General features: G+C 66.3%; 1 protein-coding gene across 5 annotated transcripts in view; it reads right to left on the reverse strand.

The window, feature by feature from the left end:
• The window catches only part of ARHGAP23 (Rho GTPase activating protein 23), a 119,970-nt gene that overhangs the window by 33,014 nt on the left and 60,038 nt on the right, over positions 1–26,918 (reverse strand). For 4 of the 5 annotated variants that reach the window (XM_075911442.1, XM_075911440.1, XM_075911443.1 and 1 more), the window contains exons 2-6: positions 19,948–20,127; positions 13,351–13,375; positions 10,026–10,118; positions 8,133–8,211; positions 6,560–6,614 (exon numbers count right to left, since the gene is read on the reverse strand). In XM_075911442.1, coding sequence (XP_075767557.1) covers positions 6,560–6,614; positions 8,133–8,211; positions 10,026–10,118; positions 13,351–13,375; positions 19,948–20,127 — 432 coding nt within the window. Of the gene's footprint in view, positions 1–4,409; positions 4,576–6,559; positions 6,615–8,132; positions 8,212–10,025; positions 10,119–13,350; positions 13,376–19,947; positions 20,128–26,918 lie in introns of those variants that run through there. The other variant, XM_075911444.1, reaches the window with a different exon arrangement.

Genomic DNA, 26,918 nt, shown 5'->3' on the forward strand with positions numbered 1-26,918 from the left:
CGCGTGGGACCAGGAGACCCGAGCCCTGTGGCCCTGCCAGGGCGCCGTGGGTCCCCGAGGCCGTGCGGGCGCATGCAAAGCGGAGCGCCAGGCGGCACGGAACGCGGGAATGGCCCAGCCCCCGCCATGCCCCATCCTCCTGCTACGGCAGCGCTTACGACCCCCGCGGGGTCACGTCTCGCAGGCGGTGGGCGTGGACCCGACACTGCACAGGGACTGGGGCGCCACCCGCCGGGCACGGCCCTCCGGCAGGAAGGGCTGACAGCGCGCCCCCAGATGCCTCTGGAGGGGGCGCTCTCCGTGCCGCCGGACGGGGGTGGGGCAGGGTGTGCCGATGCAGCCCCGGGGGGGAGGAGGAGAGGGGCAGACGCCCGCCTCCAGGCAAAGTGGCCCCAGGACGTCCCGGGGTTTGCTGTGCCAGGCCAGAAAAGGAGCTGATTTTCCGGGGCAGGGTGCTGCTGAGATCACTGGTGCCCGTCCCAGCCCGGAGTCTCGGCCCGCCCCGAATCCGCCCCGGCCACGCGCACGCAAACAGCCCCGGATGCGCCTGCTGCTGGGGTGGAGGGTGACTAACGCGCGGGTCGCTGCCGGCCTCCTGGCTCCCCGCTGGCTTCCCACAGACTCCGGTTCCCCCCCAACGTGCTCCATCGGGCACCGAGCCGGCCGGGGAGCCAGGCTTTTCCGTCTCCCCTCCCCCGACACTTCGGAACCGACACGCCCAGCGGCCGGCCCAGAAACCTGCACCGCTTTCGGAACCAGCTTTCCGCAGTCTGCCCGGTGCAGGGGAAGCCCAGCGGCGAAAGCAAGGGACCGGGGACTGGCCACGGGGGTTCCCGGCCCAGCTCTGCAAGTCGGCCAAGTTCCCTTCTCTGGAGCCGAGTTTTCTCCCCTGCAAAATGAGGCTCAGCCGGCCACCGGCGGGAACAGCCCAGAGACGCTTCGGCACCAGGCTCTCGGTACCGGGGCGGGTCCAAGGGGAGCCTCCACCCGACGCCGCTCGGCTCAGACCACCGGGTCGCCCAAAATATCACCCAGGGCATGGCCTGAGAACAGCCCCACGCCGCCCAGTATCCACAGCCCAGGGCGGGGTAGTGTCTGTCTCTGTCGGGGGAGGGGAGGGGTCTGTGTATGTCAGTGTGTCTGTCTGTCTGTCTCTGTCGGCGGAGGGGAGGGGTCTGTGTATGTCAGCGTGTCTGTGTGTCTGTCTGTCTCTGTCGGGGGAGGGGAGGGGTCTGTGTATGTCAGCGTGTCTGTGTGTCTGTCTGTCTCTGTCGGGGGAGGGAAGGGGTCTGTGTATGTCAGCGTGTCTGTGTGTCTGTCTGTCTGTCTCTGTCGGCAGAGGGGAGGGGTCTGTGTATGTCAGCGTGTCTGTCTGTCTGTCTCTGTCGGGGGAGGGGAGGGGTCTGTGTATGTCAGCGTGTCTGTGTGTCTGTCTGTCTGTCTCTGTCGGCGGAGGGGAGGGGTCTGTGTATGTCAGCGTGTCTGTCTGTCTGTCTCTGTCGGGGGAGGGGAGGGGTCTGTCTATGTCAGCGCGTCTGTGTGTCTGTCTGTCTCTGTCAGGGGAGTGTCTGTGTGGGGGGGGGTTACCTCCTAACCCAGGCCCACAGCACCCCGTTGGGTCCCACACTGCGAGGAGGCACTGGTGGGGCGGGCAGGAGACAACCCCTGCGCTCAGGGCCCGTGTCCACCCCCAGCGTCCCAGGAGGACGTGGGGCAGAGCTCTGGGCTGGCGGGCGAGTGTACCCGGGGGCTCTGGGCGGGCGGGTGGGTGTACCTAGGGGGGCTCTGGGCGGGCGGGTGTACCCGGGGGCTCTGGGCTGGCGGGCGGGTGTACCCGGGGGCTCTGGGCGGGCGGGTTGGTGTACCTAGGGGGGCTCTGGGCGGGCGTACCTAGGGGGGCTCTGGGCTGGCGGGTGGGTGTACTCAGGGGCTCTGGGCGGGTGTACCTAGGGGGGCTCTGGGCTGGCGGGGGGGTGTACCCGGGGCCTCTGGGCGGGTGTACCTAGGGGGGCTCTGGGCTGGCGGGGGGGTGTACCCCGGGCCTCTGGGCGGGTGTACCTAGGGGGGCTCTGGGCTGGCGGGTGGGTGTACTCGGGGGCTCTGGGCGGGTGTACCTAGGGGGGCTCTGGGCTGGCGGGTGGGTGTACCTGGGGGGCTCTGGGCGGGTGTACGTAGGGGGGCTCTGGGCTGGCGGGCGGGTGTACCCAGGGCCTCTGGGCAGGTGTACCTAGGGGGGCTCTGGGCTGGCGGGCGGGTGTACCGGGGCCTCTGGGCGGGTGTACCTAGGGGGGCTCTGGGCTGGCGGGCGGGTGTACTGGGGCCTCTGGGCGGGTGTACCTAGGGGGGCTCTGGGCTGGCGGGTGGGTGTATCCGGGGCCTCTGGGCGGGCGTACCTAGGGGGGCTCTGGGCTGGCGGGCGGGTGTACCCGGGGGCTCTGGGCGGGTGTACCTAGGGGGGCTCTGGGCTGGCGGGCGGGTGTACCCGGGGGGCTCTGGGCGGGTGTACCTAGGGGGGCTCTGGGCTGGTGGGCGGGTGTACCCGGGGCCTCTCGGCGGGTGTACCTAGGGGGGCTCTGGGCTGGCGGGCGGGTGTACCCGGGGGCTGTGGGCGGGTGTACCTAGGGGGGCTCTGGGCTGGCGGGCAGGTGTACCTAGGGGGGCTCTGGGCTGGCGGGCGGGTGTACCCGGGGGCTGTGGGCAGGTGTACCTAGGGGGGCTCTGGGCTGGCGGGTGGGTGTACCCGGGGGGCTCTGGGCGGGTGTACCTAGGGGGGCTCTGGGCTGGCGGGCGGGTGTACCCGGGGGCTGTGGGCGGGTGTACCTAGGGGGGCTCTGGGCTGGCGGGCGGGTGTACCTAGGGGGGCTCTGGGCTGGCGGGCGGGTGTACCCGGGGGGCTCCGGGCGGGTGTACCCGGGGGCTCTGGGCGGGTGTACCTAGGGGGGCTCTGGGCTGGCGGGCGGGTGTACCCGGGGGCTGTGGGCGGGTGTACCTAGGGGGGCTCTGGGCTGGCTGGCGGGTGTACCCGGGGGGCTCTGGGCGGGCGGGCGGGTGTACCCGGGGCCTCTGGGCGGGTGTACCTAGGGGGGCTCTGGGCTGGCGGGCGGGTGTACCCGGGGCCTCTGGGCGGGTGTACCTAGGGGGGCTCTGGGCTGGCGGGCGGGTGTACCCGGGGGCTCTGGGCGGGCGTACCCGGGGGGCTCTGGGCGGGCGTACCCGGGGGGCTCTGGGCGGGCGTACCCACGCTCTGTGCTGTGTCCAACAGGGCAGGTCTGCAGAGCCTCCCCCGACCACAAAGCAAAGCGGGTGGGTGAGTCCGACACCGGGGGCAGGCCCCTGCTAAGCAGAGGGTCCCGGCTGAGCTGGCGAGCAGGGAAGCAGAGCAGAGGCAGGACACGGGCTGGCGGGGCTCGTTCATGCAAGGCCGGGTGCTCGGAGGCTGCTTGTAACCCCCGCCCCGGGGCGGGGGGGGTGTCTGTGGCAGGATTTCATACGCGCCCCAGGCTGGTTCCCAGAGCGAAAGGGTTAAAAGCCAAAGCGATGAGGCCAGGCAAGGAGGCAGGGTCCTGCCCCCAGCCGCCGGCGCGCTGCAGGCCCCGACTGCACGCAGCTGGCAGGACAGGCTGGGCTCCCCTGGAATGCAGCTGCCTCTGGGGTGGAGGACAGCAGCCTGCCCGCACCGCCCAGATCGCGGCCCTGACCCTGCCGGCACTGCGGTGGGGCTCGGGGGGCCAAGGGCCGTCAGCGCTGGGAGCCAGCCGGGGGAGAGCGCCGTGATCAGAGGGGGCAGGGGTTTCCATGCAGTGACCTGCTGCCCAGGGCTCCCCCATCAACAGGGCGCGGGGGAACCCATGCGCCACAGCTGGTCCAAGCCCTGGAATCTGCCTTCCAAAAGGAGCTTCCCTTCCGACACCCCGGGAATCAGAGAGAGGGGAGGGAAACGCCCCCCCCCCCCCCCGACCCCAGGGTCCTTCCTGCCTCCTTGCCCCGTCCTCCGGAGGCCCAAGGAGGGAGCCAGCTGTGCCCAGCCCCCTGCTGCCCTGGAATCCTGCTCCGGGGAAGGCTGCATTTCTGGGTCATGACAAACCGGCGCTTTCTGATCCAAAAAAGGAGCGGTGCGCCGCGCCGGCACGCTCGCTTAAAGGGGCGGCCGCAGCCCTGGGCTTCCCCCCCCGCCCGTTCTTCCAGCTACTGGAGAATCCCCCCTGCCGCCCCCTGCCCCTTTGAACTGCCGGCCTGTTCCCTCCCCGCCGGAAGGCAGGCAGCCCCCGGAGCCCCCCGGCTCTCTCCAGACTCCATCTGCCCGGGCTGGCTCGCCTAGGCTCGGGCAACGCCCGGCACAAAGGGGCCCTGTTCTCGGGGGGCACAGCATGGGACAGACGAGCTGTAGCCAATGCCCACGTCATACACACCGGCTCCGGGGATCCCATGGGACACGGGCCCGGGCGGACACCATCCCTTCCCTGCACCGGCCGCCTGCTCGCTCCCGGCCCCCGCGGCCGTCGCCGTTTCGCCTTTTCCAGCGATTTGGGGGGTTGGCGACTGGGACGTCCTGAGACGGGAGGGAAGCGAGCCGCCCCCCTCCCCCCCCCCGCCGCAGGGAGCTCCTGGCCGAGGCCTGCCATTGGCTGCCTGAGCTGCCGCCGCAGGAATGCTCCCGCCCCCGGCCCCGGCATGGGGACGGGGAAACCCACACAAAGGTCCCTTTGGAGGCTGAGCCGGGAAACGAAGCCGGCCCCCGGCTCCCCGGGCTGGTCCTGGGGCTGCCCTGGCACCCTCCGGTAGGCACGCCAAGCTGCCCGGCCTGTGGGTGCCAAACACTCCCTCCCCCGCAGCCGGGGCCTAGGAGCGCTGGGCCAAATCCATGCCCGGTGGCACGCCGCAGGGCACGCCCCGCCTGATCTCAGCCACGGCCCGACCGAGCCGCAACTCCCGGTCCAGGACCAAGCAGACCCCTGCTCAGTCCTGACCCCCCCCCTCTATTTTGACTGCAGCTCTTTGGGGCAGGGCCTGTCTCAGACTGTGTGTGCAGCGCCCTGCGCGCCGATGGCCCTACGGTGATCCTGGCCCTAAGCACCACGCCAGGCAAGGAGGCGCTAACCCCTCCCTGGCCCGGCCAGGCCGTTCCTTCCTGACCCTCACTGGGGCGGATGCCCTGAAGCAGGGGGGTTTGTAACCCCTGGATTTCACAGCTGCTCCCCAAAGGGTGAATCTGAGCTGGAGGCCCTGGGAACACCCAGGCTGTGTTGTGACCTGCGCCAATCCCTCCTGGACGGCCTGGGGCGGCTTCACGCCGCCGCGCCCCACGGGACGGAGCAGCTCCCCGGCTCAGCCCCGATCCCCCCCCACCCGGCCGGGCGAGGAAGCTGCAGGCTCCTGGGAGCGTCTGGTCCGACCCGCCGGCCACGGAGTCCTGCCCAGCGACCCCGAAGCCCAACCTGATCCCCTGCGGGCGGCACTCGCGGGGTCTCCCCGAAACCTCCTGGATCGGCACCCAGGGACTCGGGGCCCCCGGGGCTCATCCCCCTGCACGGCTCGACACAGGCCTTTTCCTGCAGCTTGAACTCAGCTGCGCCCCCCACCGTTGCCACATCACAGCACTAAACCCCGCCCTGACACCCACTAGTCACCCCAGCTCAACCTTACTCCATCTCCCGCCTCACACCCTGTCCCCTCCCCGGATCCCGGCCCTCCCACCCCCGTTCCATCCCTCCCGACATGGCGGCCGTTTGCAGCTCTAGCCCGGGAAGGTGGCCGGGCCGGAGACAGGAATGGAGTTAAACCAGGATCTGGGTGAAAGGGCCAGCAGAAATCAGGTCGTAGGCTGGGGGGGCCTCCGCAGGGCTGTTAAACTGGGAGATCCAAAGGGCTGATGCCCGTGGCCACTAGTAAAGGAGATCCTGTCGGGCTGCGGGTCACGAGAGCCCGGAAGCCCAGCCGAGGAAGGGGGGGGCTGAGGAGTAAGAGGTCTGGCTCAGGGTCAGCTCACAGCCCTTGCCGACCTGCAGGCGCAGGGCCCTGACGCTGGCTGGGCCCAGATTACCCTCCCCCTGCGATCAGCCGCGGCAGGGGACAATGCAGCCAGGCTCCCCCGTGCCCTCAGCCCCTCGGAGGGCACACGCAGCCTGCGGGGCCGGCCAGCGAAGGATCTGCCGGGCTCAGACAGCGCGCAGCCCGAAACGCTAGACATGCACGGCCCGTCCCCTTGCTTTCCGTAAGCAGGCGCGTCCCTGCAGAGACTACAAGTCCCAGCATGCCGCAGGGCCGCCCAGCGCTGCAGTGCATGCTGGGAGTGGTCCTCTCTGACAGCTGGCAAGGATGAGAGTGACCGGTTTAAGGTCCCCTGGCGAGTGGCCCACGCACGTCTCACTGGACGGTCACCAGCCCAGGCAGCTCCCGGTACCCAGCCCGGCTGCCCAAAGGAAGCCCCTGGCGGGTCCCTGCCCAGCTGGGAGCCCTGGGTCAGCTCCCCCCACCCCACTGAGGAAGGGGCAAGGCTCCCTGCAGGGCGCTGCTGCTCCCGGGCAGCGGGTGGTAGAGCAGGAGGGCCCACACGGCTCACCAGCTGGAGGATGTCCTCGTCCTTGGGCATGATGGCCAGTTCCAAGGCATCGTCGCTGCAGAGAGAGGGGAAGGCAGAGTCAGGAGCTGGACACCGCGGGAGCCCCCGGCCTCCGAGCCCCGCAGGGCAGCAACTGGCTGCGGGGACCCCACCACAGAGCTCTGGGGTCCCCGCTCTAACCATTGGCCTGCACTTCACCACAGAGCCAGGCCCGAACCCAGGACTCCAGACCGCAGCATGCCCCCCACCCGGCCCTCAGAGCCACCCGGAGCATGCAGCCCGGCACCCCTGCCTCCCCAGCACCCCCGCCCGCCCTCAGAGCCACCCGGAGCATGCAGCCCGGCACCCCCGCCTCCCCAGCACCCCCACCCGGCCCTCAGAGCCACCCAGAGCATGCAGCCCGGCACCCCCGCCTCCCCAGCACCCCCGCCCGCCCTCAGAGCCACCCGGAGCATGCAGCCCGGCACCCCCGCCTCCCCAGCGCCCCCACCAGCCCTCAGAGCCACCCAGAGCATGCAGCCCGGCACCCCTGCCTCCCCAGCACCCCCACCCGCCCTCAGAGCCACCCGGAGCATACAGCCCGGCACCCCCGCCTCCCCAGCACCCCCACCCGCTCTCAGAGCCACCCGGAGCATGCAGCCCGGCACCCCCGCCTCCCCAGCGCCCCCACCAGCCCTCAGAGCCACCCGGAGCATGCAGCCCGGCACCCCCGCCTCCCCAGCACCCCCCACCCGCCCTCAGAGCCACCCGGAGCATGCAGCCCGGCACCCCCGCCTCCCCAGCGCCCCCCACCCGCCCTCAGAGCCACCCGGAGCATGCAGCCCGGCACCCCCACCTCCCCAGCGCCCCCACCAGCCCTCAGAGCCACCCGGAGCATGCAGCCCGGCACCCCCGCCTCCCCAGCACCCCCGCCCGCCCTCAGAGCCACCCGGAGCATGCAGCCCGGCACCCCTGCCTCCCCAGCACCCCCACCCGCCCTCAGAGCCACCCGGAGCATGCAGCCCGGCACCCCCGCCTCCCCAGCGCCCCCGCCAGCCCTCAGAGGCGCCATGTGGGGCCCCTTCGAATCGCCAGGCCCCACGGGAATTGCCCCCTTATTGCCCCCTCCCCATCTCTTCATTTCTTTCTCAACTAGCCCAAAGCACAAGAACCTGCAACAACTCCCCCCCCCCCGGAAATCCCATGTCGGTCTCCCAGCCAGGCCCCAGCATCCACCCCGGGGACGCTTCCCAACGCCCCCAGCCCCCCGGGCCGCGCTTATATTTAGTCTGCGGCCCGCTTGCCCGCGGCCTGCTCCCCAGGCGCCGTATTTAGGGGCTCCCAAGGTCAGGGTGAGCTCTGGAGCGCCTCTCTCGCCAGCAGGGCCCGGAGCGCAGCGCACACCTGGCCGGGCCACCCCGAAAATCGCGGTTCCGGAGCCACGTGCCTGCTGACTTCTTTGCTCCCTTTCCAGGGTGTGTGGGGGGGGGCTTCTCTCTCCTCCATCTGCTGCTCACACCCCCAGGCTGCAGCTGCCCCCTGCGCCCAGCCACGCCCCGGCCCCCCCAGAGAAGAGAGGCAGGGGCGCTCTCACCTGTTCTGGATCAGCGCTATGACCTGGGAGTAGGTTTTCCCGATGATGCTCTCCCCGTTGACCTTGACGAGCCGGTCCCCTGCAGAGGGAAAACACCCGCGGGCCCATGAATGAGAGAGCAGCCAGCCGGCGAGAACCACAGCAAAGCGCGGCACCGCCCTCAGCGCCCCCTACTGGCCACAGGGCCCCCGCAGGCGGCGTGGGACGTCGGGGGGAGCTGGGGGCGTCGGCACGGGGCAGGAGGGGCTGTGGGGATAAGAGAGGTCCCCTGTGTCTCCAGCAATGGTGCCCAGCAGGCACCGGGCCCGGCGGTCTTGCCTCAGAGGCGGGCACACGCCAGCCCACCCTGAGCTCTGGCCAGGCAGTGACGGCTGCGGCCGCCGACACCTTCCGGCTGCTCCCCCAGGCGCCGGCCGACGGCAGCAGCAGACCCGGCTTCCCGAGAGCTTTGGGCGTGAGGAGGAGAGAGGAAGCCCCGTCCCCCTGCCCCCGGCCACCGCCCGGAGCGAGCGCTGCTCTCCGGAGGACAGGCCTCCGGACGGACAGACGTCACCCGGGACAAGGACGTTCCTGGGCTGAGAGCGGAGGCCAGGCCTGTCCCACGGGGGAAGGGGGGACCTAGCTGGGCACTACCGACCCGTCAGGCGACGCGTCGCAACGGCCCGGCCACGGCCTGTGCCCCCAGGGTGCCTGACCAGCTCCCCGCCCCCACTGGCTAATTACCACGCGAGAAGCGATTCTAGCTCAGGCCCTGGCTCCACCACCAGGCCCGACCCCCCCCCCCTTCCCTCCACCGGCTGCAGGGAGCCAGCGAGCAGGAGGGAGGACGAGGAATCAAAACTTCTCTCCCCCTCCCTTTGCTGAGAACACACATCAGACCAGCCGTGCTGGGTCAGACCAAAGGCCCATCCAGCCCCGTGTCCTCTCTGCCCACAGTGGCCAATGCCAGGGGCCCCAGAGGGAGGGAACAGAACCGGGAATCCTCACGCGATCCCTCCCTTGTCACCCATTCCCAGCTTCTGACAAACACAAGCAAGGAACATCATCCCTGCCCATCCTGGCTAGTTGCCACTGACGGACCTAACCTCCATGAACCTATCTAGCTCTTTTTTGAGCCCTGTTAAAGTCCTGGCCTTCCCAACATCCTGTGGCGAGGAGTTCCACAGGTTGACTGTGCATTGTGTGAAGAAATGCTTCCCTTTGTTTGTCTTAAACCTACTGCCTGTTCATTTCATGTTCTTGTGTTAGGAAAAGGAGTAAATAACCTTTCCTTATTCACTTTCTTCTCCCCAGCCGTGATTTTATAGACCTCGCTCCTATCCCTCCCCCTTAGTGGCCTTTTCTCCAAGCTGAAATGCCCCCGTTTCATTAATCTCTCCTCCCATGGGATCCCTTCCAAACTCTTCCTCCTTTCCATTGCTCTTTTCTGAATCTTTCCCAGTGCCACGAGATCTTTTTGGAGATGAGGGGCCCCTCTCTGCTCCCACCTCCACTGGTTCCTGCCCCGGTTTTCAACGGGGTTGGATCACACGATGTCCCCTGCAGGAGGAACGGCCCCAGGCGACAGATGACGGAGGACACTGAATTTGCGCCTGAACTGAATCTAGAGACCGGTTTTTTTTCCTGCCTGCTTCTTTGTAGCCCGACAGACCCCAGCCAAACCAGCGGCTTGTCCTGCCCTTGGAGCGCCCCGACGGGGGCTCTCCCAGCCCCTTCCCAAAGGGAAGACGAGAAACGGAATCTCTAAAGCCCCGTCCTCACCCGGCTCAACCCCTGGATTCAGGAGAAGAGTTTCCAGGCCTATTTCGCTCGGGAGCCCCCCGTCCGCCAGGCACTGGGCCAGCGGCTTCCCCCAGAACCCTCCCCAAGGGGGCGCGGTGCTGGGGGGCTCACCTGTGCGCAGGCCGGCCTGGTGCGCGGGTCCCTCTTCCTTCACGTTCTTCACAAAGATTGTGTCCATGGGCTCCAGGCGGCCCCGCTGGGGTCCTGTGCCAGGAAAGGGAAGGGGCATGAGGCCGGAGCCCCGCACTGGGGGTCCCCTGGGGCGGGCAAGACTGGTGTGTGCACACACAAGCACTGGGTAGTACATACACACACACACACTCATTGTGTACTGGATACACACACACAACTATGGGCATGAGCCCGCACAAACACAGGATAATACACACACGCACCTGTGTGTACTGGATACACACACACAACTATGGGCATGAGCCCGCACAAACACAGGATAATACACACATGCACACGAATGGGTACTGGACACACACACAGAGAGCGATGTGCATGAGCCCACGCACACACTGGATACTATTCACACACACACATTCATGTGTACCGGATCCACACAGAACTATGTGCAGGAGCACACACAAACACTAGGTATTTCACACACACACACACACACACACACACACACACACACACACACACACACACACACACACACGTACGTGCCCAGGACACACACACACGCAGAACTATGCGCCCACACACGCTAGTCATGCACACGGATGACACTCCTACGCACATGCACTGGCTACACACCAATGTCACACACACCCTGCCGGGGCCACACAACACACCCCGTGACACCCCACACCGCAACGAAAATGACAGCCAGCCCGGCTGGGCAAGAGCCCCGACCCCCACGAACAATCTGGCCTGGGGGAGGTTTGGAGAGGGGGGAGCAGAGGAGGGAAGGAAGGGGTCAGCCCCCTTCCAATGGGTCCTGCTCAGGCTCTCCCTACCGGGGACCCAGCAAGCCCCCGGATTTGTGCCATGACCGACCTGCTCTGGGGCGCTGCGGACAGAGTAAGGAGGGGCGGGGGGAGATTCGCTTTCCCAACCGGCCTGCGGGCGCGCTGGGCCAAGGGCGGCAGGTTTCCCTCGCCGGCCGGCCCTCCCCGCCCCCAAACGCGCCTCGTCTGCAGCCCGACCCCTCCCCGCAGGGCCGGGGGGCAGGACTGGCCGTCCTCCGTCAAGCCGGGCGCAGGACGATCTGTTCTGACTGCGTCAGAGCCGGTTAACTCAACGCCAGCCTCGGGGGGCTGCAACCGGGCGCGGGCCGTTTCCAAAGTCACCCCGCGCCCACCTGCCCTCCTGGGCGCGGCCGCTCCCCCCGGCTGGGCCCACGCCTGGGCAGGCCCCGCTCTACGGCCAGCGCTGTCCGGGATCTTTCCACTAGGCCGCACCCCCGTGACACTACAGGCCCGGGGGGGGGGGGGATCGGCCCTGCGCTGGGCGTTAGGAGGGAGGGAGCAAGGGACGAGTGAGGCGAGGGGGTCCCAGGAGCAGTCGCAGATGGGGCTGTGGGTCAGGTTGGAGGGCAGAGCTGGGGGGGAAGGAATAGGAATAGCCGAGGGGGCTGGGTGGTGGGATTGAGAGGCTAGTGCAAGGAGGTGTCTGGCGGGGGGGGCAGGGAGTGAAATGGGGGGGCCACAGACCAGGACTGGGGTGCCTCAGCAGAGCTGGGGGAGGGGCAGGGCTAGGATATTTGGGGGGGCCACAGGTCAGGACTGGGGTGCCTCAGCAGAGCTGGGGGAGGGGCAGGGCTAGGATATTTGGGGGGGCCACAGACCAGGACTGGGGCGCCTCAGCAGAGTGGGAGGAGGGGCAGGGCTAGGATATTTGGGGGGGGCCACAGGTCAGGACTGGGGCGCCTCAGCAGAGTGGGAGGAGGGGCCCATGGCTGGAGGCTAGGGGGTTGCTGGCCCGCTGCTCAGACAGCACCCGGGGGGCGGTGGGAAGCAGGCAGGGCCCGAGGGCCTGTCTCGCACCGCCAGGGCCGTGGCTGGGCTCTGGGCTGGGGCAAGGCCCAAGAAACCGCGGCCTAGCAGCCGGCTCCAGACATGGTGAAAGCCGGCGAGGGGCTCCCACTGCGCCCGCCTCGGGCAGCTTGGCTCCGGGCCCTGCCTTGCGCCCTCGCGCCCCCCAGACCACAGTGCGGCTGCCCCCTGGCTGGGCATTCGCAAGCCGCTGGGGGGGTTGCAGCTTTCCCCTTCCCTGGCTGTGGGAGAATAAAACTGAGCTCTGGAGAAATGTTTGGCTAGAGTTTCCCCTACAATATGCACCAGTTCCGACTTACATACAAATTCAACTTAAGAACAAACCTACAGTCCCTATCTCGTACGTAACCCGGGGACTGCCTGTACTCAGATCTGCTCCTGACCCCAGATGCGGCCTCGCAGGGAATCACAAGCCGGGAAGAGCTGTGGACCCATCCTGAGACAGGAGGCGCAACAAGGACTTTTAAGCCAGCAGCTGTAACATCTCTGCTAGAGCCTGCACCGAGAACGGGGAGATTCGGTGCATGGAACGTAGGATACTTTAACAACCTCACTCTCAGGCTTTTCTTTCTGGTAGTACTAAACCTTTAGATGGTAGATGCTAAAGGATTGGCCCAGCGTGATTTGCGGATAAGGTCCAGAGGGTAAATTGACCAGGGATCTGTGGCTGGTTTCTTGGAACCGGACAGAACTTGTTCGGGGTAGGTGGGATTGGGTGCTAGGACCCCCCACCTGTGTATGAGGCCCAGGGCCACCTGGGGCACGGATATTGCTGGGGTGTCGGAGGGGTTTTGCTCGGGAGGCTTCAGGCAGGCAGCTGAAGCGCTCTGTGAGACTGGCTTGTGGCCTGGTTGGGAAGGTCTCCAGTCTGGGGGCTTTAAGGAGCCCCAAAGTTGAGCAATTCGCCCTGAGCGGACACCCTCAGCTGTGCCCAGACACGGCCCGATCTGTAACAATGGGCACATGGACAGGCACACACACAAGCATATGGACACCCCCATGCACACAACGGGCACATGCATGGGCACACACATGGGCACACGCCCTCACAGGCACAAGCACACGCACGGACATATGGACACGCAGGGGCACACACAGGCACGCGTGGGCACAGGGGCAGATGACCGTTTTGCGGGGCCCCAGGCAGCAAAATTTCGCGGGGGCCCCCCCTTTGCCACGGCGCATGCACGGGGCTTTTTGAAGAGCAGGGCCCAGGGCAGCCGCCCCGTTCGCCCTGCCCTATATCCGCCCCTGCACGGGCACACACATGGACATATGGACACGCACGGGCACACACATGGGCACACGCCCACACAGGCACAAGCACACGCATGGACATATGGACACGCACGGGCACACACATGGGCACACGCCCACACAGGCACAAGCACACGCATGGACATATGGACACGCAGGGGCACACTTACCTGCTTGGTTGCCATTCTCTTCCTCCTGCACCGGGAAGAGAGAGACACCAATGTCACCAGGCAGCCGCAGCCGCTTTGAGGAGCCCAAGGGAGTGGGGAGCGGGACAGGCCCCGTTACACGAAGGGGGGAGGGGAGGGTGGAGTCTCCCGCCCAGCGGCTGCCCCCAAGCTCTCTGCCTGCCATGGATGTTCGGGGCGGGGGCACCAGGACTAGGGTATCCCTTGAGCAGCCTCTGCCCCTCAAGTGGCCCCATCTGCCCCCCACGGGTAAACCCTCTCCCCCCACAACAGGAGCCAGCACGGGAGGGGCGACCCGGGTGTGGCTGGGGTGCTGCGGGCCGGGCCAGGCCTCCCCCCGAGCCCTGGGGGGTTCCCCGTTCCCTGCTGCCCGTCCCGGGAGCCGCTGCAGAGCCTGCTACAATCGGCAAAGCAGCCGAAGGGATTTGGACGCCTCATTAAACTGGATGGGAGCTGGGCCTCTACACCCCCCGGGCCACCCTGCGAACCCCACCCTCCCGGCCTGGTGGCACGCTGGCTGCCCTCTCTGCCCACCGCCCTGGAGGCGCCCGGCAGCAGGCTGACTTGGCAGCCATGACGGAGCCCGAACATCTGAGCCGTTGCCCCAGGAGTCGAGACTTGCCCAGATGGCCCAAGACGGGGGGGGGGGGGGCTAGCTCCAGGCCGGCTGCTCAGGGGGGCCCTGCCTCCGAGGGGGAGGTGGGTTTAGTCAGAAGGGAGACTCAACACAGAAGGGGAACCTTGTTGTGAAATACAGGGGGGCATCAAGAAGGGGAAACTGAGGCCAGGAGGTGGCCGGGCCACCCTAGCCCATGCGGGGGCGACCTGGAGGCAGGGACCCGGGGGAAAGGCCCGATACCAGGCTGTCCGGCGCGGAGCGAAGCCGACGGTCGGGGCCCCCCCTGTAGGGCTGGCAGAGGGGGGCTGGGGGGCGGAACGGTTGCCCCAGACAGAGGTGCTCTCCGGAGGCCGGTCCCGAGTGACTCTATCAGCATTGTCATTACCCCCAGGGTGACACGGGAGGCCACGTGCCAGGGTGACACGGGAGGCCACGTGCCGGTGTGGCCAGAGGGGCCGTCGTCCCGGTGCTGCGCTATTTATAGCGAGCGGCGAGCCGACAAGATGCGGAGCTGGGAGGGCTGTGGGGGGAGTTCCTGCCCCCTCCTTGGAGACAGACGGGGGAGGGGCTGGGAGACTGGGCAGGGGGGGGGGGGGGGGGGGACTCAGCGCTATTTCTGATCCTGGCTTGACCTCAGCGGGTCCCAGTCAGACGCTGACCCTGGGGGACGGCCCAGGCTGCTTGGCCGACGGATCGGCTCGGGGCAGGAGCTGGGGACCGGCTTGCACGGGTCCCGGGCCAGAATCCCCCAAGCTAACCCGCTGCCCGGGGGGCTGGGGCCCATGCCAGGGTACATGGTGGGCGGGTCCCACGCCGCGCCCCCAGCTCAGCCCCTGGAACATGGTGGGGAGACGGCTCAGCGGCGGGGGGGAAGGATGGTCTAGTGGGTACAGCACTAGCCGCAGACTCAGCAGAGCTGGGGTAAGTCCCTGGCTCTGCCCCAGCCTCCTGGTGGGCCCCTGCACACAGAGACGCCCTTCTACCCGCGCACGTGGCAGCGCACGGGGCACCCAGGCAGGGCCAGGACTGTGCACTGGGTGGGGGAGAGCTGGAGGGGGGCAGCCCCGCCCATGGTGCTAAGTACCACCCCTGTGGCTTGGGGGGAGGGTCACTCTCCCTGGGGGCCCCCTTGCAGCTGTGGGGCCCTTCCCGGCGCGCCAAGGGAAAGCAGGTGTTTCCTGGGGGGAGGGGCAATCAGGCCCCGGCCTGACCCCAGCCCTGCCCTCGCAGCTCTGCCCGGGGGGTGGTGTGGGCGGCCACGGGGGCAGGGGCGCTCTGCTCTTGCTCCCGGCTGAGTCGGCGCCCCCGGCCGGATCCCAGGCCAGGTCGCCCTTGGGTCCAAATGCCGGGGCTTGGAGCGTCCCGATCAGGGGCCCCCAGGGTCCAAAATTCCCCTGGCTCCCCGCTTGGCCCAACGCTCGCTGCCCTGCACCCACCCCGGCGGGAAGCTGCCCAGAAGGCCGGGGGCTAGGGCAGAGGCAGAAAGAGGCCGGAGGGAGGTTTCGGGGCGGGGGGGAGCAGCCTGGAGAGGGCAGGGGGGGGCGCGTAGCTTGTGACTTACCAGCCGGGCTGCCAGAGAATCTGGGGCTTCCAGAGACCGCCCCGCCCCGGGTTGGACGGCTGCCCAGGCCGCCCGGGGGTATGTCTACACTACAGCACTAATTCGAACTAGTGCATCTAGACCTAAAAACTAGTTTGAATTAGACAGACCCCGGCAGGGAACCCAGGAACTCCCTGGGGTCTCTCAGAGCCGCTGCCCAGCCGCGGCGGCCGGCAGGACCCCCACAGCACGGAGCGCCCAGACGCGGCAGGCAGGGGACCCCTCCCACCGGCCCAGCCGAGGGTGGGCACAGGCGCCCCTCCGCCCCGGGGGGTGCTGGTCCCTCCTTCCTCCCCGTTTTGTCAGGGATGTTTGTAGGCCAGGTCCCGGGCTCCGGGGAATTTCTGTCTTGCCCGTGAGCCGTGCAGGGGCATGCGAGGGGGGGTTCGGGCACGGGTCTGTCTCTGTTCCTAGGCAACCCACCCCGTGGCTCAGGCCCCCAGCTGGACAAGGAGGCGAGCGCCGGGTGCGGCAGGAGAAACCCCCCTCGCGAGGCCGAGAATGGGGCAGGAAAGCCGGAGGAGCCCTCCGGAGAGGCGGGAGGCTGGCAGGGGGCAGAGGAGCCCGGCCTACACGGCTCTCCGAGACAGGGCCCCCTCTGCCCGGAGGGTGCCGCCCAGAAGAGAAGGGGAAGGAGACGGGGTGATTCCAACCCCGGCAGCCTGGACACGGAGGCCTGGCTGGTGGCAGCCGAGAGGCCGGCTCTGGGCGCGAAGCTGCGTCCCGCCTGGACAGCGGTTCCTGGCCAGACGTGGCGTCTGACCCCTAAAGCTGTCGGGTGGCCTCGTGGCCCTTTTGTGGCCAGCTCGGCAGGGGGGGCGGGGCGGGGCGAGGAGGACTCAGGCCCTGTGGCGTAGCCTCCAAGTCTCTGGGGCCCACATGCCACGGCCCAGGCCACGCTGGGACCCAGTTCAACCTCCACGCCGGGGTCTCTTGGGCTCCGTGTCGCTGTTCCACTCACGGCAGAGGTTACGGAGCCGGTGCCAAGGCTCGGGGCCGCGTCTCGACGTCAGACGGCGCCAGGTGTCGCCACCCCGCGAAGCTCAGTTCTACCGGGCTCCCTTCAGCCACCCCACGCCACCCGGCGGGGCTGCCAAAGGGGCTAACCACTGGGCGCCACTGTCAGCCGTTGGGTGGGGCAACCGAGGGCCGCCTGGCAGCAGGACGCTGCCGTTTGACTCCTGAATCGAGCCAGGCGGCCGGGGGCAAGGAACGCCTTTGCAAAGACTCCGTTCCCGAGCTGTGCACGTCCCCCTCCCTGGTGCCAGACACTCATGCAAGGCCGTCTCCGGGTCTGAGGGCCTGCTCAAAATACAGGGAGGAGCCAGCCCGTTCCACCTCCACCCACTGGCGCGGATTTCATGGTGGGTCCATCTCCTACAGCAGCAGCAAACCCCAGCGAGGGGAAAGGCGGCAGCCAAACCGAGGCGCAATGGGAACCCCGGACCGGCGACAAGCCCCATAGCGAACACACAACGAACTCCAGGCAGCTGCAGAACGATGGGTGAAAACACACTGCGTGCCCTGCGTGCAACCGGGCACGTGCCCCGCATGGCCGCCTGGCTTGCACGCCAGAGCTGCAAATACCTGCACGTGCGAGCCAGGCGTGTACTCGTCGTGGTAGTCACTCTGCCAGAGGCGAGCAGCCCCCACCCAGCTCAGGGAGGGGGTGAAAGGGGGCCCAGACATGCACCAAGAGAGAGCCCCTTCCAGCCCGAGCTTACACGCTACGCAGGCAAGATGGGAAATTGGAACTCCCATTCCTTTCTCCGTGCTACAGAAGGAAGGATGCAGGCTGGGCTTAGATGACTTGCCCAAGGGCACTCAGGGAGTCAGTGGCGGCGAGAGAGACTGCCCGCAGGTTTCCTGGGTCCAAAGGTCGTCCTTCATCTCTACACAAATGCCCTTCGGGAGAACATACCTTCCGTGTCTAAGAATTGAGTGGCCGCCGGGGATTTACAGCTCCGATTGTTAAGGGGTCACAGAGGGGAGACAAAAAGGCTGGTCCTGTTGAGCTGGGTGGGGGAGGATTTATGGATAACAAGGATCGGTTAGCTCCGACACCAGCCCCCAGTCCTCTTCCTCCTGCCACAGCAGAGCCCTGCGAGCGACAGGCAGTAAATCCGCAATGCTGTAAATTTGCAACCGGTCGAGCGGCCGGCAGTAGCCCAGAGCCAACGGGTGGAATTCGCTGCCGGCCATCGGCAAAGCCAACAGATCAGCGGGTTTGAATTGAACGGGGATTTACAGGCACCCACCCGCAAACAAAGGCAGCCGCACAGCACGAAGGAGTCGGGTCACGCAACGCTGCAACCAAGCCTCGTGCGGCAGGGCCCCGGCAGCTCACGGGGCCCGACGGGAAGCGCTGGGCAGGCAAGGGGGCGACAGCTTCCGTGGAGACATTAGGTACCGGTCGCCAGAGCAGGCGTAGGCGGGGCCACTTCGGGCTTTTCTGCCCCTGCGTAATTTCCGTGTTCCCAATTCTGCAGCCATCAGCCAGGCCCCAGCTCCGTCCTCCTGGAGGCATCTGGTCTCCAATGGGGGACCCTTCCATCAGGAGCGAAGAGCGCTGGGCCGCCGCGAACAGTCGGGCCCCTGCTCTCCCTCCGCGCGGTTCCCTCGCCGCCGCGCTCCGGCCGGGCCTCGGTGGAACGGCACGCCCCCACGCACGGCGGTCATTTTGCCCGAACTGCGCAGGGCGGAGGGGGCACGTCGCCCACCCCGGCCGGCTGCTTTCGGAGCCATTTGCTGCCCCGTATGCAGCCTGCCGGGGTCCAGCCGCGCGCCTGGCAACGTTTCAAGGGAGTCCATCAGCTGCGCCCGTCTGGCCTGCTGTCCAGCGGGGAAGGGGTTAACTGTGTTGCGAAGGCGCTGGAGCAGTCCTCAGCCGGAAGGGGGGACTCCAGACAGTAGCTGGGGGCGGGGACTGGGCTGCTCCCCCATTCGCTACCCTTCCACACAGCTCGGTCCAAGCGCCCCCCAAACTCCTCCTGCTGGGGACAGGAGCACAGGGTTCTGGGGTGCACCCCTGGGGGCGCACGGCACCGTGAACCCCTGAATTAGGAAGCTGATCGGGGGTGGCACCGAGGTTCCCCAGCTGGGCGGTGCAACCCCCCCCCCCGTTATCGCCCTGCACCCCACTTTGGAAACGCAGCCCACGCCTGTAATCCCCCAGGGGTCCCTGGCGCCCTGGTCTGCAGATGGCAGTGGTGAGAGCAAGCCAGCCCCCGGGCACCTCCCCACAAGCCGGCCGGGGAGGCGAGGGACGGGGCCCACCCGCATCTGGGGTGCCGCGGCTGTCAGGCTAATGCGCCGGCAGCTCCATCTTCCCAAGCCCAGAGAGGAGCAACCCCCCAGCAATTCCAGGCCAGGGCGGGTCCGTGCTACAGAGGGGAGGACATGGGCTGGGATTAGATGACTTGCCCATGGGCACTCAGGGAGTCAGTGGCGGCGAGAGAGACTGCCCGCAGGTTTCCTGGGTCCAAAGGGAGTCAAACACTGGCGCTGGAGGAGGTGGTGGGGCTGCTCCCTACAACACGGCTGGGCAAACGCCAGGCTTCAGGGGGGCCTCTGCTGAGCGCAGCGGGTAGGAAGGAATCCCCCGGCTTTCATGGCAAGCACCACGCACTGGCTTCTCCCCCCAGTGCGGGGACATGGGGCCAGGTTTCTTTCCCCTCCAGGGCCAGCTGGCTGCAGCCCGAGGGAGAGACAGAGCGCCCGGCCGCTGGGAGGGCGAGAGGCGAGGCATGTGCCGCCCGGGGCGGGGTACCGCATTGCCCTTGGCTGGCCCCCGACGTCCAGTGCCCCCGTGCCAGAGAGGGGCGAAGCCGGCGGGCATCCACGGAGGACGGGGAGGGGCCCAGGCCATGGGAGAAAAGGAGCGAAGGGGGAAGCGGCGGCTTTGGAGAATGTCAGGGCCCCCAAAGCATTTTGTCTTGGAGGGCTGGGAGGGCAAAGACCATGAGGCCGAGGGGGCTCCTGCCCCCTACGGAAATACCCAGAATTCCCAGCCCGGGGCAGAGGCGCAGGGAGGCAGGGTGCGCCCCGGGCCCGCGGGCAGGCAGAGAGCGCTTTGGGCCATTCACATGGGATCCAGAGCCCACCAGGGAACCCCCTGATCTCATTGGCTGGGGGAAGAGGCGGGGCGGGGGTGCAGCAAGGGAGGGAAGAAGAGGCAAGAAGGCAGGGAGAGGGCAGAACCAGGTGGGGAGAGGCAGGCCTGGGGCAAAGGGGGTTGTCCCCAGGCAGGGGGCGATCATCTGGCCAGTGCCCCCCTCCAGGTCTCCCCCGCTCCCAGGTGACCAGGCCTTTCCCAATGGCCGGGACCCGCCGGGGGGTAGGGGGTGGGGGACGGCGCTACCTTGACGTTGGAATGGACCGCCGACTCCGGGGGGTAGACGATGAAATGCCGGAGGGTGAAGCCGAACCCCCCCTGCGAGCCCTTCTGCAGCAGCACGGTCTTCGGCCCCACCCAGGGGAAGGGCTCCTCCGGCGGGGCGTTGGCGTTCGGAGAGGTCCCATCTCTCCGGCCCAGCGTCGGCTGTCGGGGGGCAAGAAGAAAGGGGTTACGGTGGCGGCCCGCTTGGACCGTGTCCTGCCCACCTCACCCTCCCTCTGCCGGCCCCAGGGAAAGGAAGGGCAGCACCGTGGGGACAGCAGCGTGAGTCTCATGGTGGTGCACATCCACACCTGCCTTGGCGCATCTCGCAACATTTATTCCGCACCCTCCGGCCGGCACCAACCACGGGCAGCCGGGCAAAGCCCCGGGCAGCCAAACCCGGCTCCAGGCACGAGGAAGGGGCGCTGGGTGCAAATCGTGCCCCGGCCTCTGGCTTTATTGCGCGGCGTCTGGCCCGGCTGGGCTGCGCGTTCCAGCCAGGCGGCCAGGTCCTGGAGGCTGTCGCTCGGGGGCAGAGCGCCCGATCAGGCAGGGGATGCAGACGGTAATCACACGGAGCCAGCCGCCTCCTGCCCCCCAGGGGACTCCCACGCCAGACAGATCCAAGCCATTTACACCACCGCGGCCCAGCCCTTATCTGCCCCTCACATCGCGGAGCCTGTCGCAGCGAGCGTCCTGGAGTGCCTGTGAGCAACAGCCGAATACCCCCAGCGCCTTCCGCTTTGAGCCTGGAGGGGCTGATCCGGCTGCGGCCACCAGAGCGCCTCGCCCGCACACTGCAGAGGCCTCGGCCAGGTGCACAGCGGGGCCGTAACCCCCCACGTCCCCGCTCCAAGGGGAAACCAGCCCCGGCGCGGCGCCCCACCCACATTCCTCCCAGGCTGGCACTTGTCACAACAGCAACAAAAATGCAGGACGTGGGAGCCGGGAGGGTTACCGGAGGGCAGCGCCCGGGCGGGGGGGCAGGAGACGGAGGAGAGAGGCGGGGAAAGGAACTGGAGACCGAGGAGGAGGGGGAGGCGGTGGCAGGTTGCGGGAGTGGCTCCTTTGTCAGCCGACAGCGCTCCCGGGCGAGCCCCCGGGCATGGCCAGCCGGGCGAGAGAGCAGAACATCTGATCGGCCGCCTCGGTGCCAGCTGCCACAAGCCAAGACAAAGCCCCACCCGGTACCCCCAGGACCCCCCCCACAAAGCATCAGCAGAGTCCCAAGGGCCCCCCGCCTGCCCCAGAAGACACGGCGGCCGCGCCCCTGGGGGATGCAAATGCGCCCATCGGACGCGCGCCACCGGCACCCCCGAGCAGGCGGGCAGGGTCGCGGGAGCAGAGCGCGGCAGGCAGAGGTGTATGTAACCGCAATGGCGTCCGAGCGCCTGGCCCCGCCCGCGACCCCCCAGGGCAGAGGCCAGAGGAGGGAAGAGCCGCTCAGCCACGGGGGCACCTCTCCCCTCCTCAGCTGCTTTTCAAACTGCCCAAGGGGGTTGCGCTCCAATGAAGGGGAACAGAGCATCCAAATCCCCCAGGGGCTTTAACTAGCTCCACCTTGGCTTCCATTCCCAGCACGGCCCCGGGCCCGGGACATCTCATTTCCCGGCCCCGTGCCTCAGTTTCCCCAGCTGTGCTACGGGATGAGGCCCGGATCCTCCGTCACAGGGGGATAGGGTGGCGAGGCGCAGGGCTCACTCGTGCGCGGGAACCTCCCCGCGGGCACTGCCAGAGGCGCACGAGTATTATGAATTCCCATCGCTCCTTGTTCGACTCCCCTCCCGCTGTCCAGACTTCCGGCTCCCGGGGCGGGGGGGGTGCCCTGCTGCCTGCAGCTTCGCTGGACAAACCGAGAGGGCAGGGGACCCAGCAGGGACGAGGGCAGCGGAAGAGGAGAACGCGGCAGAGCCGGGACCCTAGGGAATGATGCACGTTAGCTCCTTACTGAATTCGGGCGGCCACAGGTCCGGCCTGGCCACGCAGCACCCGACGTACCCACAGGCCTGGGTCGAACAGCAGGTGGAACCAGCCGGGGATCGGGGGGGGGGGCCTTTCCCAGCCTCTCCCTCCTCCCCTTGGGGCTTCGTTAACATTCCCAGCGCTCCCGAGCGAGAGGAACAGAAAAGAGGACGCGGGGCCAAGGGCCGAGGGAGTTGAAATGCAGGCCCTGTCCTGCCTCGGCCTGCTTCCTGGCCGTGTGAAAAAGCGAGCGAGCAGTGGGGGACAAAAGGGGGGGACAAAGCCCCTTTGTCTCTCCCCCAGCGCTGGGCAGGCCTGGCTGCTGGACAAGGCGGGTAGAAGGCCACGTCCCGGGCTGTGTGTGGGAACACGCTGCCCCCCGTGCAGAGGAGCCATGGCAGCAGGGCGCAGGCCTGGCCGTCAGCACCAAGCCTGCCCGACTGGAAAACCTCCCGGCTTCCAGCGACCGCCTGCCCTGACCAGGCTGCGAGAGGAGTGGTCCGGGCAGGCGCGACTGTAGGTGGCAGCTCACCTGCTTCCCGCCCTCCTGCCTGCTGCCCATCACAAGCCCTGCTCTTCGGCCGTGCGGTTCTCCAGTCGGTCGGGACCCACGTCCCCATTTGACGGATGGGGAAACTGAGGCACGGCAAGGGGGAAGGACTTGCCCAAGGCTCCCCAGCAAACCAACGGCACAGCCAGGTCTCCCGAGACCCCGTCCAGCGGCTTAACCATTAGGTCTCCCTGCCACGGGTCCTGCAAACAAGCCACGAGGGGCAGCAGTGCCGAAGCGTCCCGATCTCTCTCCCCCAAAGCCAGGCGCCCTCGGCCACGCCCACCCAACCCCGAACCGCAACGCGGAAGACGCCAGCCTGACACTCGCCTGCGTCTGTCCCGGGCGAGGAAGAGCGGCTGCCTAGCAGCAGTGCAAACCTGCACCAGGTCTGCTCAGCCCCCACCTGGCGCCTGTCGGGCCAGTTTTGAGCTGGGTCTCCATGGCGCAAGGCACTGCGCAGGCAAGGAACAAACAGAACCTGCCCCCCAGAACTCGGAGCCTGGCTCCAGAGCAGGAGAGAGAGGCCACTGCTGCCTCGAATACTGTATACAGATGTGGTCTCCTCACCTCAAAAAAGATATTTTGGCCTTGGAAAGGGTTCAGAAAAGGGCAACTAAAATGATTAGGGGTTTGGAACGGGTCCCATATGAGGAGAGGTTAAAGCGACTGGGACTTTTCAGTTTAGAAAAGAGGAGACTGAGGGGGGATATGATAGAGGTCTATAAAATCATGAGTGGTGTGGAGAGGGCTGATAAAGAAAAGTTATTTATCAGTTCCCGTAATAGAAGAACTAGAGGACACCAAACGAAGTTAATGGGTAGCAGGTTTCAAACTAATAAAAGAAAGTTCTTCACACAGTGCATAGTCAACCTGTGGAACTCCTCGCCAGAGGAGGCTGGGAAGGCTAGGACTAGAACAGAGTTTAAAGAGAAGCTAGGTAATTTCATGGAGGTTAGGTCCATAAAAGGCTATTGGCCAGGGGGTAGAAATGGTGTCCCTGGCCTCTGTTTGTCAGAGGCTGGAGAAGGATGGCAGGAGACAAATCATTTGATCATTGTCTTCGGTCCACCCCCTCCGGGGCACCTGGTGCTGGCCACTGTCGGCAGACAGGCTCCTGGGCTAGATGGACCTTTGGTCTGACCCAGTACGGCCGTTCTTATGTTCTTATGTTCCTCCCCCCCCAGCGTCGCCGGCAGCTCATGCCACGGCCATCGGGAAGCCCTACCCCCACACGCTGCCACGCAATAACCCACTCATTCCAACCAAGCCACTGTCCTGGCTTCCGGACTAGGGATGTAAACGTGTCGCCGAGTAACCGATTCGCAGGATGCTATCGACTACACGCACCCCCCCTCCTCCCACATTTCTTAGCAGGCTGGCCAGCAGCCCAGCTCAGTCCCGGCTCGCGCCGGGTCCAGGACCTACCCCCGCTGCGGCTCTGCATTTAGGAGCTGGGCGGGCAGGCAGTCCAGCTCAGTCCCCGCCCGCCCGGCTCCTACTACGTTTGGAATGCACCGTGGCAGCGGGGTGTGGTCCTGGACCTGGCGCGAGCCGGGACTGAATTGCTTTAACTAATCGTGCAGTTGATAAAAAGTCTATCAACTACTCGACTAGCCAGTTATCCGCCACTTAAAATCCCCCTTCAGCTCACCCTGGCTGCTCCGGGACTGGGCATCGCAGCCGCCCCGCCATAAACCAAATCTCGCCAGTGGTCGGGTGAGGTGCTTACGAAAGGCCCTAAAGCCGGTGATCAGCCACGCCACAGCTCTCCTGGGCATCACACCCTCCCCCCATGCTTTATGAAAACTGGCTTAGGCACATGAATATGCATCACTCAAAGACACTTTATGCAAATCGCATGGCACGCCATTTGCAAGGCGGTAATCCGCTGCGCGTGCATAGCCTCTCTTTGTGTCTCATTCTCGCCCGCGACGCTAGAAATATGAAGCGTGGATCCGTTCAGCATCCTAAACGTGCCAACGTGGGCCGTCACCAGTGGCTCCAGAAACGACATGACTCAAACGAAGGACCCGTGAATAGTCTTGTGTGTCGTGTAAACCCTAACCATTAGGTCGCACTGCCACGGCTGGTCCCAGAATGACACGTGGCCAGGCCGCCGGATGCTGAAACCCATTTTGGATCTGGTACTTTTCCACTGGAAGGGAGAAAAGTTTGAACTGAGCACAAGAAATTCTCCCCATGGGCAAAAGGGACGTAAGAGGGGAATCCAAACATCAGGGGCAGTCACCAGATGCCAGGGACACTCCGGGTATGTCTACACTACCCCGCTAGTTCGAACAAGCGGGGTAGTGTAGACATACCCTCCCTCCTCCCCCGCCACTTACCACCTATTATTTTATGCCTGATGAAAACGTCTGAGATCGCACAGGGGCAAGGATCGGGCCCAAGCTGGAAGGCTGCTTAGCTTGCGACAGGGACGTTTAAAACAACTGTTTAGGGTAAGAACATGCACGTAACCAGATTCTTAGTGGATACGGACTAGCTGGCGTGTTTTGTTTATTTTAATTTAGTAACTTACTTTGATCTGTCTGTTTTCCCTTGCACACACTTGACTCCCGCTGTTTGTACTTAATAAAAACACTTTTGTTTATGATCACGCCCAGTTTAAGTAACTGTTACCTGGAAGCGGGGAGGAGGAAGCAACCAGTGCGCCTCTCTCTCTTTCATTGATAAAGTGGGCGGTCTTCTTTATGCGCTTTCTCTGTCCAAACCTTTGACAACCGTCAGATGGATTTCTTTGGTGAGTTGGTCCCTTTTGGGGGTTGGTTTCCTGGATGCTGAGCGCTTGGAGCTGAACGGATTCAGCGTCTGTGTTGCTGTGCAGGGAGACGCTGACCCCAGCTCTGTGCCTTGGCTGGGGGGACCGGAGGATCTGGCCCAGCAGGACGGGGTGGGGGAGTGCCCCCCAGGGCAGGATCGGCGCACCAGGGGATAGCCCCAACGGGACAAACCCCTCACACTGGGATCCAAGCAGAAGCAGTGCTAGGTTTGAGACGCGTGCCCGATTCTCCCAGGGCAAGGCCCAACGCCGCGGAGCAAATGCCCCTGCCGCGATGGCCGTGAAGGGCTGAGTCCCCCCCGATGCAGCCGTCTCCAGCTGCAGCCTCCAGTGCTCACGGCAAGAGCGGTCGATCGGCTGTGGGCAAGGTCCCCAGGGGGGAGATTTTAACCCGGCAGCAGCGTCCCTACGTTCTCTGCTGCCTGGTGCCGCCGAGCTGGGGAAGGGGGTGAAAAAGCCTGTTCTCTAGAGACCGCGCCCTAGGCCATTCCTCCTCCCCCGAAGTGGGGGAAGCACCCCTCTTCCGGTGCCTGGAATTACCTCTCCGGGGGGCACAGGGACCCCTGGCCCTGCTGAGGAGGGAGGGGGCTGGATCCTCCCCGTTTCAGGCCCGGCGCGGTTACTTCCCCCCCAGCTGTAGTTTCCATTGTCTCGGCTCCTGCTCGCCGGATTATTTTTAAGCTGACAGCTGAATGTGCCCTTGTGAGTCTAACCAGTACGGACAAGCCTCCGAAAGAGAAACCGAGAGAGGGAGCGACCTCGACATGAAACCTGCGGCCCACACGACTCCGGCGCCCGCAGCTTCCATCCCAGATGCGCCTGCCAGCCCCGGCCCGTCACTGGGCTGCCCACACGCCGCTTCGCTCACACACCTGCCCGTGGTACCTGCCGGCCCGGAGCTGCCGCCGGGGGCTCCTGCCCACCACTGTCTCTGCTGCCTCGTCACTTTCCGTTCGAGCCCCCTCGCCCACCCCAGCCAGGGGCAGGCAAGCCGGGTGGTTACTGCAGCCCGCAGGGGTTTTGCCCACCGGGAGGGTCCATACAGTCTCTTACGGACCCAAACACACCTGGGCTCCTGTTTGCAGACCTAGCACCCAAATTGTGCCCCTTACACACTACTGGTCTCTAGCTGAGCCTCCAGGCTGCCACCTTGGGGCAATGGGAAATAGAGGATCCTGTCCATGCGGCTTCCCCTTCCGGGGCGCCCCTCGGGCACAGAACCTGGGCCTGTGGGAAGGCAGATACCAAGAGGAGAGGGGCAGAAGGAGTTCCTTGCTGACAAATCAGCCAGCAGCCGGCCAGTGACCGAAGCACCGTTAACCTGTGGAATTCCTCGCCAGAGGATGGTGTAAAGACCAGGGTTCCAAAAAGAGCTAGATAAATTCAGGGGGAAAAGGTCCCTCTTTTGCTGCTGGCACCCACAACATGGGCAATTCCTTCCTGCCAGCCTGCCCTTTCTGGCAGAGGGGCCCTTCCCCTTTGCCCGTCTTCCGTGCTAAGTCTCTCGCTGCTGGGCCGCTTCACAGGCTTCACACCGCACGTCAGTGGGATCCCGAGTGCCTCTCACCAGGGGTGACTGTGGCCCCATGCGCCTAGATGGGGCCGATGGGCCAGGTCAGCAGCCCTCCCTCCTGGTGC

Source organism: Pelodiscus sinensis, chromosome 29 (genome assembly GCF_049634645.1).
Source record: "Pelodiscus sinensis isolate JC-2024 chromosome 29, ASM4963464v1, whole genome shotgun sequence".
Classification (NCBI taxonomy): Eukaryota; Metazoa; Chordata; order Testudines; family Trionychidae; genus Pelodiscus; species Pelodiscus sinensis.